Raw genomic sequence first — 14,027 nt, 5'->3', positions numbered from 1 at the left:
AAGGAAGGAAGGAAGGAAGGAAGGAAGGAGAAATGATGAACAGAATGCTTTCAGAAAAACCTAGGAAGACTTGTATGAACTGATGCAAAGTGAAATGAGCATAACTAGGAGAACATTGTACACAGTAACAAAAATATCATATGATGATCAACTATGCTATTCTTAGCAATACAGTGATACTCTACAGTTTTGAAGGACTTTTGATGAAAAATGCTATCTACCTCCAGAGAAAGAACTGATAATTCTGAATGTATATTGAAGCATCCTTTTTTTTTTTTTTTGCTTTATTTTTCTTGGGTTTGTTTGTGGGGGGCAGGGTCTGTTTGAGTTTTTTTGCAAGATGGCTAATATGGAAATGTTTTGTGTAATTGCACATACATAATCTACATCAAATTGCTTGTCTTCCTAAGAAGGGGGGAAAGAAAGGGAGGGAGAGAATTTGGAACTCAGCATTTTTTTAAAGTTCATTTAATTAATTAATTAATTATTTTTTTAACATAGTTGCATGAATCATGTTCTTTCCCTCCCCTCCTCCCAACCCCCTCCCATAACCAATGAGCTATTCCACTGGGTTTTACATGTGTCATTGATCAAGACCTATTTCCATATTATTAGTATTTGCACTAGAGTGTTTAAAGTCTACATCCCCAATCATATTCCTATCAAATCGTGTGATCAAGCAGTTGTTTTTCTTCTGTATTTCTACTCCCACAGTGGAACTCAACATTTTTTTAAATGTTAAAATTTTTCTTTTCTGTGTCACTGGAAAAATTTAATGTTTTTTATTTAAAGAGTATATTTTTATTGTCAGTTACATGACATAAAGTGGCAAAACCAAGACTCCACTTAAAATAGCAAAGGCGTTGAGAGAGTGCTGAAATGCTTTAACAATAAACACTCTCAAAAGCCCAGACCCTAGGTAAACCACCTGCCTCCTCCCACTCAGTTCCAAAGAGACCCAGGAAAGCAGTTCCCTCTACACCAGAAATAATAATACTTACAGCTACTGACCTTGCTGGGTGGTAAAGCACTACATAAATCGAACCTATTACCATTTATGAGCTAACCAGTCCCAATCTCATATAACTAGTCCAATGGTCTGGCCTTAATTTAGGCAATAAAACCCAGTACTTAATTTCCAGCTCCCCACTTCCACCTCCACATGTTCTTTTCATTCTTCTTCAAGGCTTCCTGGCCTCTTCCATCCATGTCAACATACTACCAGGACCATGACTCCTCCAGATTGTCAAGGCTGAGCTAGGTTGATAATTCCTCAGGTTCAAATAAATATTTCATAACTCTAAGGCATCTCTATTCATTTTCTGGATTCGGATTGATGAATTATGACTCACATCCCTCTCCCTGCCCCTCACCCATCCCTTTACAATTTTACAGTCAACAATCTTTCCCCTAACCAAAAGTCTTTCCCCTGTGAAGATGAGGTCAGGTAAATGTGAAAAGAAAAACAATCTAATTGTAATCATTCTCACTAAGATGCAAAAGACAGCCCCTTTGCCCCATTTCCCACCCCAGTTAATCCAGATGAACCCTAATTGGCAGAAAATTCAGCGGCATGATAAGTGAAGACTTTTTTGGGCTGAAGGGTCACCAATAGGAAGCCCAGTTTTGTATGAACTTAAAACTGTTCCTGCTTTTTTTTTTCCTACCATGATTCTTTCTTTCCTTTGCTTCTAAACCTAAAACAGCCAAATCCTGCATGAGGCTTCTTTAAAGCATGTGAGAAAATGAGAGAAGATTTGTAACTGCAGGCAGTTTTCTAGTCAGAAGATTTCAGCTTTCCCTCCCACCTCCAGTCAAGAATTTAGCCCTTAAGATAGAGCTACACATAGAATGGGGATTTTGGTAAAATTAAAACACACACACACACACACACACACACACACACACACACACACACACACACACAAAATGGCCACACCCTCTAAAGACTTGGGGGAGAAGAGACACAGTTTCCCTTATTCCCCATACCACCTTAGCACAGCCTCCTTCACAGACAGAGAGCTTGGGGACCCCAGCAAGTAGGTCAATTCTCAGCCACATTCCCAGAATAACACCGAACAGGTCATAGCATCTAGGATGTTAAAGCCAAAGGAATCTTAGAGATATACATTTGTGCGATGAATTTGTTGAACCCTGGCACAAGTCAGCATGTTTTCTGAATTCTTACCTACTAGCTTGCATAGATCTTTAAGAATCCTGATTGTGTCATCCAGGGTACTGGCTAAGTACCTCTCACAGCTTTTGTGGATTTTGCAGATTCGTTAAATATGCCATGTACATTTTCACAGAAATCAGTCCTGGCTCTTTCTCCACAGTTTCCATTCCTCTAAATGACAAACTTTGGAGTTCATCTCTGAGCTGTAAGAGAAAGAGACTTCATACTTCCTCTCTGTCCTGTTGCATTGGGAGTGGCGGGAAATGGGAGGGAAGGTTGTTGATCAGAAACTCATAAAATCAAGAATTTTGGAGCTGGAAGCAACTCAGCTCTCCCAAATTATCCTTCCCACAGCTCCCAAAATAATCTTAGAAGACCCAGATTTCGATATTCCTCAGAAATCATCAGTAGCCAGTGCTTTATAATTGTAATGACCAAGCATGGCCCTAGAGAAGAGATTAGAAAATGCATTTCCCTCCTTTTATTGGAAAGATGAAGGAACAGGGGGTGATCAGATGCAACTGATTGTGGATTGGTTTTGCTGAATTGTTTGGTAGGTTTTGTTTTGTAAAATCTTCACAACAAGGGAAAGTTTAATAGACAGAGAATGATAAAAGGCATATTTGGAAATAAGTGTGACATAAAAACAAAAGGCATCAATAAAACTTATTTTGTAACTCAGTAGCTCCCAAATGTATATAAGATGAAATACAAACTCCTTAGCCTATCATTTTAAGGTCCTCCAAAATTTGATTTTGATTTATGTTTTCAGATTGCTCTTTTATTTTATTCTCATTTATAAAATCTGAATTCCAGTCAGATTTAGTTTGCTGAACTAAACATGCCATCTCTTGCCTCCATGAATAACTGAAAGACTGATTCTGATACCAGGAATGCACTCTCTCCTTATCTTACCTCTCAGATTCTTCATTTTGTTTCAAAGCTCTGCTCTGGTGCTGCCTCTTCCATGTACCCTTCCCTGATCTTCCATCACACACACACACACACACACACACACACACACTTCCACACTTGCTTGCCCTGACAGCTGAGGACAAAACAAGGGAGGAAATGGGCTAATTGCCCCAAAAGGCAGGGAGGGTGGGGGTAATTAAGCATTCCCTAGCTGTCAAAACTGGGAATCAATGAAACAAAAGCGCAAAAAACTGAGAAGGGCCTTGCCCCTCCCTAGAGATCAGGAGGAATGGACCTACCTGCCTTAATTGGGTTTGGGACAGTACTGAGCAGGTACCAAAGACAAGACACGCAATTCTCGTTGCCTAAGCCTTAACAAGACGTCTGCCCTGCCCCAGAGGGGCTACTCAGCTATGGAAAAATACTTAGCTTCCTATGGAGGTATGTAGGAAAATCCCAAAACAAGTCTCTTGAATGGAAGCATAAAATCATAGGTTGTAAAAGCTTCAAAAGAGAAAGAGAAGACTAGAGAGACAGGGGATGAGGAGAGACCTGAAAACCCATCCCTGCTGGGGACAAGGAGATAGAGAAGGGTATAGAGATGGCTGGATCCTTCAGCTCCAGACTGGTTCTCTTAAAGTCCTCTAGGAAAAATGGGAAAGGTTGGAGCAGAATAGAGGGAGGGGTGAGGGGGAGACATGGTAAGAGATGTTCAGGACTTCCTTCTTCCCCAATCCTCCCCAACCCTGGGTGGGTCTATCAAGCCTCCTAAACAGCCGCAGAACCCATTTTCTCTCCGGTAGGGCGGTTTACCAGCCCCCACCACCACCACCCCCGCTTCCCTCCCAAGCCCTTCTCCAACTATCTCCCTGCCCCCCACCCCCACCCCGCCCGGGCCAGCCAATCCCCTACCCAGAAGCTGATTGGTAGGGCTTCTCAGCCCCTCCCTCTAGTCTCCTGTCTGAAACTGCGGGCTCGGAACCGGGTTCTAGGGCTTATAGACAACCTCTCATCTTGCTGAAGAAAGCAGTGGCGGTGGCGGTGGAGAGACTTGGCCCACAGGTAGGCGTCTGGGACAGGGCCCAGATGCAGCTCTGGAATGGTTCTAGGGGCCGGGGGGAAGGGGGGATAGCCAGAGCAGCGCAGCCTAAGCTTCCCATCCTGAGCCATCTCTTCCTAAGCAGCCCACTCTGTCCATTCCATCACCTGGGGAGTTCCAAAGCCAAGGTGAAGGAGACAGCCCCGAACGACTCCGGGAATTGGGGTTTGGGAGTGTGGTGCGGTGAGGCCCTGGGAAACCGCGAGCTCTGAGCGGTGACGGTGTGGGGCGCCTCTCCAAGGCTGGGGGGCTGGGCAGCTGCAGAGCTGGGAAGTTAGCTGCAGAGGGAGGGACGGAAGAAGTCTGAGGATAGGTTAGGATTGCACTAGACTGGAGAAGGTGGGAGGCGACAGAGACACGGACAGACTGACAGACAGGCAGAAGCATCTTTCTTTACCGGGAGTCCCCTCACCACACCAGCTGCTAAAAATTGGAGAACTGGGGGTTAGGGAGGTCAGGGCGTGGGCAAAAGGCAAACCCCTGACCTTGTCTCGCTTTTAGCTTGCTACCCCTCTCCGAACCCCTTAACTGACACCTCACATCTCACACCCCTAACGAAATGGGAAATCGGATCGTGGATCTGGGAGGCTCCCTCCTGATTTCACCCGGACTGCTTAAGGCTGACAGACTTCAAGCCCAGCGGGTGACCAAGCTGCGGGAAATGGGAGCACCCCTTGGTGCGGGAAGAAGCTGAGCCGCAGTGCCGGGGGAGGGGAGAGGACAGGAGGGAGGGGTAGGAGGAGATTGCTCAGCAAAAGGGGGAGGGGTCTAACACTGGGAAAGGAGGGGGAAAAGAGGACTGAAGGGACTGGGAGGGGAGGAATGCAGAAATGGGGAAAGGATGAGGGTATTAAGGATGTAGGGAGAGCAAATGAGACTTGGAAAGTCCTGCTGCAGAAGACCTACCTAAAAGCTGGGCTAAGTGAGAGAGACAATTAATCCAACTTATGCAACCCACCTTCTCTCCTCTTTTCTTTCCTCTTCTTCCCTGCCCCTATCTTCCCTCCTCTGTTTCCTCTTCTCTTCCGTTCCCTCTAGTCCCTCCCGGCCACAATCCCATCCCCTCCCTCCCATCTCTTTTCTCTAGTTTTGCTGCAATGCTCCCTTCTCCCTCTCCCTCTCTTCTCCCCTTCTTCCTCTCCCTCTTTCTCCCTCTCTCTCTCCTCCACCCCAGTCTCTTCCCTTCCCACCTTCTCCTCCTCTTTTTTCCAGAATCCACATACTGACTCTCTTTTTCCTCCCCCACCAATTCCCTCCCAAGCCCAGGCTCTGGGGAGATGAGCCACCTCCTCTAAATCTTACCATTCAAATCCTTATTCCATCCTTCCCACAGCTTTACTGGAGGTGCTAAAAAGCTATCTGTCCGGGTATTGAGGACCAGGGAGATAGAAACACTGGCTCCTGAGGTCCTGGGTACCCCCAGCCTGTAGCACATACCTGTTCATGTCTGAGAAACTGCTCCCCTCCCTGTGTAGCTACCTCATTTGATCAGTCCTCCCCCCATTCCACCCAAAAGGATATGCCCATCACTCCCAAGAACACATTCACGTTTGACTACCCTCCAGCACACGTCAGGGCACATGCTGGGGCCCTCTACTGCCAGGGACTGTCTGGGACCTGCAATGCCTTGGGGAATGTCCTGGCATTCTGAGGATGATCTGCTCTGTAAGGAGGGTAGGCTGTTTGTCAGTATCTAGCCAGGGAAGGCTGGGCACAGAACCATTAGGCTGGAGTCCCCCTGGAGTCAATCTAGAAAACTGCAGCCCCAGGGGGAAGGGGGACATAAGAGAAGCGGGTTACAGTGAGGAGTGAAGAGAAAGAGATAGAAGGCTTTTCTCATATCTGGAAGGATCCTTTGCCTCCACCCATATCTGGAAATACATTTAACCTACACACACACATACCCTCTTAGCATCCCCTGTGCATCTAAGGTATCTAAGAATACCCTGAGCAGCCCCATACACATATGTGAGCATCTTTAATCTCTTCCCTTAGCACACATATACACCCCTGTGAGCAGAGCACTTATTACCCTAACCTGGCCTTTCCCTGAGAGGGAGAGAGGACCCATTATCAGCCTATCCCACTTACCAATAAGATGGGAGACAATTACCTATTTTTTTAAATGATATACTTTGGGGGTAGCTATGTAGCACAGTGGATAGAGAGCCAGATCTAAAGATGAGTGGTCCTAATTTCAAATCTAGCCTCAGGTACTTCCTAGCCATGTGACCCTGGGCAAGTCACTTAACTCTGTTTAGTCCTTGCCCTTCTGTCTTAGAGTTGTTACCAAGACAGAAAGTCAGGGTTGTTGTTGTTTTTAAAGATATACTTTGAGCATACCAGTATGCATACATACTGTCTTCCAAGAGAGAATATAAGCTCCCAGAGGCCAGGGACACCTACAAGTGCCTGGCACATGGAAGACCCCCTTCTAAATATTTGCAGATTGTTTGGCAATGGGATATAGGTTCTGAGTGGTCTGGATGACAACCCTGGGAAAATAAAGCCTGGGTTCTGGTCCTACCTCTTTCACTGAGTTAGTGTGTGAGCTTGCCCCAGTCATTCCATGCCTGAGTTTCTACATCTCTAAGTGGGAGATATTAGGATAAAGGAACCTTAAGACATCCAGCCTCCTCCCCATTTCACAGAGGAAGAAACTGAGCCCCAGAGATAGCAGGTGATTTGCCTGAGGTCACACGAGCAGTTATTATCGAGCCAGGAACTCGGAAAGCCTGGAAACTCTGACTGCCGATCTGGTGTTATTTACACTCCCCCTGGCTAGGCCTGCTGTTGGGAGGTTCAAATGCGAGAGCAGCATAGTGAAGCGTGTCACCAAGTGCTGTGTGAGCCATTGCCAAGTCAGGGGCCTTGTGTGTGCTTCTGTGAACACCATCTTTCTCTCAGGAGTCCCTCTGGGCCTGGCTGGTGACACCTTGGCGGTTACCCGCAGCCACACCTTCCTCTTGACATGTTGGGTCCCAAGATCGGTGTTGCTGTCCTGCTGACAGGTAGCGGGCTAAGGGGTCATAGGGATGGGTGTCCTCCTTTCACTCAGTCTCCACTGGGACCTCAGAGCCACCTCTTCTTCTGATATCTCAGCAGAGAAGAAAGGACCCCACGTCCAGGCTGCCCAAAGGGTGGTAAAAGGGGTGGCCTCTCCCAGGAGGAGTCAAGGAGTGTGGCGTGATTCTTCAGAGGTCACGACGGGGAAGGGTGGGCAATGGATGGGGGCTTACATGGCACAGTCTCCCCAGGGTCCAAGCAACAGCCCCTCATTTCTGCTCTCTCGGAATGGGTCAGGGGAGGGGTTCAGGAGGGAATGTGAGAGGAACTAGATTTCACCCTGGGCCCCTTTCTCCCTGTACGCTCCCTCTCCCTGCCCATGCCAGCCTTGGGGTGGCCTTGAGCCAGGTCCCAATAAGAGGTGATTGGGTGCATGCACCAGTCTTGCAGGTGGCCTATGGACAGAAGGTGAACAGCCTGACTGCTTGTCTGGTGGACAAGACCCTGAGGGTGGACTGCCGATTTGAGAATAACACCAAGACCCCACTTCAATATGAGTTCAGCCTGACCCGAGAGAAACAAAGGCACGTGCTGAACTCCACCATGGGAGTTCCGGAGCATGCCTACCGGAGCCGGGTCAACCTCACCATCTCCCAGAACTATATGGCCCTCTATCTGAAAGACTTCAGCCAAAAGGATGAGGGTGTCTATGCTTGTGATCTGCGTGCTTCTGGGATCCCCAGTTCCTTCACTACCAAGAACATCACTGTCTACAAAGGTGAGGGGAGCCCCACTGACCGGGAGGGTAGGGGGCGGGCGAAGAGAGAAAGTGGACAGTGGAAGAGTGAGAAGACAGAGACTCGGGTCAGCGAAAGAAGCCGCTGATGGGATGGGAAAGAGGTCTGGAGGAGAAGAGGTCTCTCTGGAGCCAGAAAAATAAAGGAATAAATAAATAAAAGAATCCCTGGGGCAGAAATGGGATAGGCAAGACTCAGCCTAGGTGGTTTCACAGGACACCAGAGTTCTCTGGGAATTTGAGGAGATGTTTATGCAGACCAATTCCAACTGAGAAAGGACACTTAGGAGTCCTTTGGTCTTTGGCAGGAGAGGGAGAGGAGCTCTGTCATAAAGGAAGGGTGTCCTAATTCCCCCAACTCCTTTCTCCCTCCCCAAACCATTATCACCCACTGCCACCCCCAGTGTGATTTCTGGGCACGTTTCAGTAACCATTAAGTCTCTCCACTCTCCAAAGGGACTCTTCCTTTCTGTGACCTCTTCCCTCTCCTGCTCCAGAAAGTTGTGTTCACACTGGGGCAAAAAGGGGAGTAGCTGGAGGTCTGGAGTCCAACTGGGGCTCCATCTCCCTTCTCATGTCAGTGCCTACACACTGCTCCAAGCTATTACTAAGGTCTAGATCAGTGGTTCCCAAACTTTTTCGGTCTACCGCCCCCCTTTCCAAAAAAAATATTACTTAGTGCCCCTGGAAATTAAATTTTTTTAAATTTTAATAGCAATTAATAGGAAAGATAAATGCACCTGTGGCCATCACCACCACCCTGGATCGCTGCAGTGCCCACCAGGGGGCGGTGGCACCCATTTTGGGAATCACTGGTCTAGATCTTTCCCCCAACCCTCCCTATTCTGCCATAATATCTTTGCTTTCTTCTTTCTCATCAGATAAACTGCAAACCTGTGGGGTCATGAGCCTCCTAGTTCAAAACACTTCCTGGCTGCTGCTGCTGCTGCTCTCCGTCCCCCTCCTCCAGGCCACGGATTTTGAGTGCCTGTGATTGACTGGGAGACACAGAGGAGATAGTAAAGATGAGGCCAAACCCCAGGAGCACCCCCTCTCTTTCTCTCTCTGAGCCGGCTGTCCCACTACACCCCCCCACACACACACATCCCTGGGGAGGTGAGAGGAGGCAGGGAACCCACCCCTATAGAGGAATCCTAGATCCGCATGCCATCATTCACCTACTCTCTTCTTCCACCTTGCTGCCCCACACCCCACACTCCCCCTACCCAGTACTCCCAGCTGCATTTTTGTATTTGCCATTCCAGGGCTGTTTCTGTGATTCGTTGGGGGATGTTTTTCTTCTTTTCTTTCCTTCAGAAGTTTATAAAGCAGGGAGCAAGGGGGAGGAGAAGAGACCAAGCCAGCTTTGGGATTGGCTAGGACTGATTTGCTGTGACCTCAAGAAAGAGAGGCTCCACAAAGGATAGATGGGGTCGGGGGGGAGAAGAGGGCACTTAGAATCTTCTGTCCCTGCCTGAGTTTGGAAGGACAGAGAATAATATAGGGGAAGTAGGATGTGGAATGTGTTATGTGACGGGAGCATTCCCAGAGCCAAGGTGGGAGAAACATCTGGACCATTCGTAACTTAAAGGAGATGGAGTTTCTGGGTTTCCCAAATCTGCCATATTGGCTTTACTGGGCTGAAAAAAGTCCCACAGAGAATGATCAGCAGGAAATATCTCCATCTTAAACATTAGAAATCTCCTGGATTCCTCTGGCAAGAAGCCTAGCAGTGAATGCAGAAAGACCTAGAGAGTGAGGAGGAAAGAGGAGGTGAGGGGGAGAGCAAGGGAAAGCTGTTTTAACTGATTTAACTACATTTAACTAGCTCTAGTTCCCTCTAGTCTCTGCATGGAACCCTAATGAATGGGGGTCTAGGGAAAAGATAGTAAATCTCCCAGCATTGCCACCTCTGTTACATCCATCTTCTTCACCCTTCCCCCAACCCCCCTTTCACAAAGGCTTCCAGAATTCAAACCCAGGAGCTGATGAGCCAAGTCAGACTGGATTCTTCTACAAGAAGGGAGCCTCCTAATTAAAGAGACTAGGTTGTAAACTAACGGTCTAGGTCTGGGTGGTAGCCATGTCCCTGAGATAGTACCCCTTCTGGGACATCCCTGTCCCCCTCCCCTATGAACTGAACTGCTCAGGAATCTTTCTGGTGACATCACAGACCCAAGCTGGAGTTTTCTGAGGAATACAATGGAGAAAGACTGATAAATGGTGCCAATCTTTGTGAAATGAGGTCTAAAATCAGAACCCAACTCCCCACAATCACTGGCATTGCTGTCTTGTCCTGTGATCATGTGTATCATCTCCACAGCTTGTTGTTTTATGGCATCTAGCCAAGGGAAAACAAAACTACACAATAAAATCAAGCCTCTGGAGTGGGTTGTTGTTGTTATCTTAAGGGGATGGAAGGGATTTAGGGAAAAGGGCAAATAATAACTAATATTTTTACAGACCTTTAAGCTTTGCAAGGCACTTTACATGTATTTTCTCATCTGGTCCAAACAACAACTTTGTGAGAGTTAGGTATTATTATGCCCATTTTACAGGAAATTGAGGTTGAGGAAAGTGAATTGATTTGCTCAGATCACACACTGTGTGTCTGTGTGTGTGTGTGCGCGCACACGCATGTGACAGAAACAGAGAGAATGAGTCTGAATTCAAACTCAAAGTCTATCTTGACTCCAAGTCAAACATTTTGCCAGTATGCTAACCTGGGTGCTATGGAAGGGTGAACTTGAAAGGGCAAGAATGTTCCTACCCTCTGACTTATAAACTTCTCCAGCTGTCAATGGATAAAGGGTTAAAAGAGATTTTCTAGTCCAGCCTCCTAATTCTACAGATAAGAAAACTGGGATCCAGAGGGGGATAATGACTCATACCCAAATCATCTGCCTTCATCATTCAATTCAATTTAGATACATCTTATTCATCACTTGGATTCCAATAATATTAGCATTTCTTTAGCTCTTTAAAGTTTGAAAAGTCAACATTTTGTCCTCGCCACCACCCTGATACCACCACCCTGAGAGAGAAATGCTATTGTTGTTCAGAAGTTTCAGTCCTGTCCCACTCTTCATGACTCCATTTAGGATTTTCTTGGCACATACTGGAATGGTTTTGTCATTTTACAACTCATTTTACAGAGGAGAAAACTGAGGCAAACAGGGTAAAGAGACTAGATTTGAACTTATGAATAGTCTTCCTAATTCCAGGCCCAGTTCTCTATCCACTGTGCCCCTAGCTGCTCTAAGTGCCCCCATTTTATAGACAAATAAATGACTTGCCTTGGGTCACAAAGCTAGTACATATAAAAGGCCAGATTTTAAGTCAGGTCTCCCAGATTCCAAGTTCTACTTGCTGGCCATTGAACTACTGAGCTACTTAGTACCTAGTGCATAATATTGATTTTATTCAACTAAGACTTAGGTTCCTATCTGCAAGGCCAGCATTATTAATTGAATCGATAAGTGTTGATCGAGGGTCAGCTATATCACTATGCTTGAATGTCTGAAGTGAATTGCACAGGGTCTCTTCCTCTAGTTCAAGACTAAGTAGTCTAGGACATCATCAGCATCAGTAACAAAACTAAGAATGAGGCAGTGTGCCATAGAGCCCTTCCCTCTGTATCAAGAGGTTCCAGGTTCAAATGTGGCCTCAAATACTTCCTAGCTGACAGCTAGTATAAGGATGGGATTTGTGCAAGGGGGATGGGACAAAAGGAGCCAGGAGAAGGCAGTTGGTGAGTTACTGACAGTTGTGAGACCAGAAAGAATTCTGAGTATTTCTCTAGGAGAGGGGAGAGGAGAGGTTTTCAGGCGGAGGACTGGGAGGAGAGAGGAGGAGGACATCCCAACTTGGATCCAGTCCTGAGGGCTTCCTGAGGATCTTTCTTTGGAAACTGAAACCCTGATTCCCTGGTCAAAGCCATTCATCGAATCTCAACCATCAAGACTTCAATAATTGAGTGAGCTAAGTTTTTGGACTCCATTTTGGGAGTGATCTCTTAGTCTCCTTCTCCCATTACCCAACCTTGCTGAGAAACCCCCTTTCAGTCAAAACTTGCGATTATAGGAAAGGATAGAAATAGAAATAGAAATAGAAACAGAAGGAGAAGAGGCAAGGAAAGAAGCTTAGAAGTGGGAACCATTGGGTTTCCTACCTAAGTGACGGACCCCATAGGAATAGCAAAGAGGGCACCCCAAAATCCCTCAGCCCTTTGCCCCTTTCCCCAATCCCTGAATTGCGAATAATAAAAGCCATTCATCAGTCAGATAGCATTCCAGAGTGCCTGAGAGACAACAAGGGAGAGGGGAACCACAGCTTGGTCTGGCTGCCTCCATCTTGAAGCCAACCCCACCCATAAGCATGTTCAAATGAGGTGGGGTTAGCCAGTGAATAGAACTAAATTCTAACTGGGTAAAGCCACACATCCACACACCTCTAAGGCAATGCTTGGGGAGAGAGGCAGAGCCCAAGGACAGGAGCTCAGGGAAACTAGCTCCTCTGCTCTGACCCTTGCCAGAGATAAAAATAAGAATTCACCGGGGCAGCTGGGTAACTCAGTTGATTGAGACCAGGCCTAGAGATGGGAGGTCATAGATTCAAATCTGGCCTCAGACACTTCCCAGCTGTGTGATCCTGGGCAAGTCACTTAACACCCATTGCCTAGCCCTTACCACTCTCTGCCTTGGAGCCAATACACAGTATTGACTCCAAGACGGAAGGTAAGGGTTTAAAAAAAATTTTTTTAAATAAGAGTTCAGAATTTACTCAGCACTTCCCAGTGGAACATGGACAAATAGGGGTGCACTGGAGCCAGCTCTAATTGGTGCCCAGAACTAATTGTTAAATTTTAAAATCATAAACATTATCACCTCAGAAACTGGCAATTTGGGCAGCTAGGCAACACAGTGGGTAGACTCCAGGACTAAACTCAAGAGGACCTGGATTCAAATCTAGCCTCAGATACTTCCTAACAATGTGACCCTTGGCAAGTCATTTAACCCCCATTGCATAGCCCTTGCTATTCTTCTTAGAAATGATTCTGACAGAAGGGGGAGGGGGGGAGAGAGAGAGAGAGAGAGAGAAGAGAGAGTGAAGAGAGAAGAGAGGAGAGAAGAGAAGAGAAAAGAAAAGAAAAGAAAAGAAAAGAAAAGAAAAGAAAAGGAAAGGAAAGGAAAGGAAAGGAAAGGAAAGGAAAGGAAAGGAAAGGAAGAGAAAGAGAGAAGCTAGTTATCATTACAAATCAGGAATTGAGTTATTGTTTTATTGATGTTTAGACTTAAAGTGATGGAGAAAATGTTACTTTGTTTCCACTTCTCTACATTTATAGTTGACCACGAGGTGACACATAGCACTTTCCTCTGGAGTACCAAGCTCACCCTTTTGACTTGCAGATTAAACTTCAATGAGTGTCCTCAACTTTAGAATTCAATCTTTTTTAAATGAATGTTTAAAAATTTTTTACATGTAATTGTGAAATACTTAACCAAAGAAATAATTGAAAAAGTGTCCTCTATGCTTTCCTTCCCCACAAGAAAGTGCAGTTGTTAAACATTTACCAGCACCCTGTATTGTTCTATGGGGCAGCGAGCTGGCACAATGGATACAGAGCCAGTACTGAAGTTAGGAAGATTCCTCTTCCTGAACTCAATTCTGGCCTCAGACACTTACTAGCTGTGTGACCTTGGGCAAGTCACTTAACCCTGTTTGTCTCAGTTTCCTCATCTGTAAAATGAGCCAAAGAAGGAAATGACAAACCACTCCAGTATCTCTTCCAAGAAAACCCCCAAACGGGGTCACAACAATTAGGACACAATGGAGCAACAACAAGAAATATTGTTCTATAAAGATTATTTGAGCTCAGCCCAGGAGAGGCCTCAGAGATGACTCAGAAGTCACCACCAGACTGGAGGTCTGGCGATGGTGAGCTAACAACAACAATAATAATAACTGGCACTTATGTAGTGTATTAAGGTTTACAAAGTGCTTTAATTTACACTCATCTTTTTTTGAGTCTCCCA

At 46.2% G+C, this 14,027-nt stretch overlaps 1 protein-coding gene across 1 annotated transcript; it reads left to right on the top strand.

The window, feature by feature from the left end:
- Positions 1–4,072: 4,072 nt before the first annotated feature.
- On the top strand, positions 4,073–10,376 carry THY1 (Thy-1 cell surface antigen). The gene is made up of 4 exons (XM_044666392.1): positions 4,073–4,153; positions 7,098–7,201; positions 7,639–7,974; positions 8,874–10,376. Exons 2-4 carry the CDS (start codon positions 7,162–7,164, stop codon positions 8,984–8,986), a joined length of 489 nt encoding a protein of 162 aa, XP_044522327.1. The 5' UTR covers positions 4,073–4,153; positions 7,098–7,161; the 3' UTR covers positions 8,987–10,376.
- Positions 10,377–14,027: the final 3,651 nt, after the last annotated feature.

Source organism: Gracilinanus agilis, chromosome 3, assembly GCF_016433145.1.
Source record: "Gracilinanus agilis isolate LMUSP501 chromosome 3, AgileGrace, whole genome shotgun sequence".
Taxonomy (NCBI): domain Eukaryota; kingdom Metazoa; phylum Chordata; class Mammalia; order Didelphimorphia; family Didelphidae; genus Gracilinanus; species Gracilinanus agilis.
This window is presented reverse-complemented; position numbering and strand designations above follow the sequence as displayed.

Bases quoted from the DNA above. Each gene is read 5' to 3' on its own strand.
- THY1 (XM_044666392.1), top strand. From the start codon at position 7,162: ATGTTGGGTCCCAAGATCGGTGTTGCTGTCCTGCTGACAG. The intron at 7,202-7,638 runs GTAGCGGGCTAA...TGCATGCACCAG, and splicing joins TGTTGCTGTCCTGCTGACAG to TCTTGCAGGTGGCCTATGGA. The intron at 7,975-8,873 runs GTGAGGGGAGCC...CTTTCTCATCAG, and splicing joins GAACATCACTGTCTACAAAG to ATAAACTGCAAACCTGTGGG.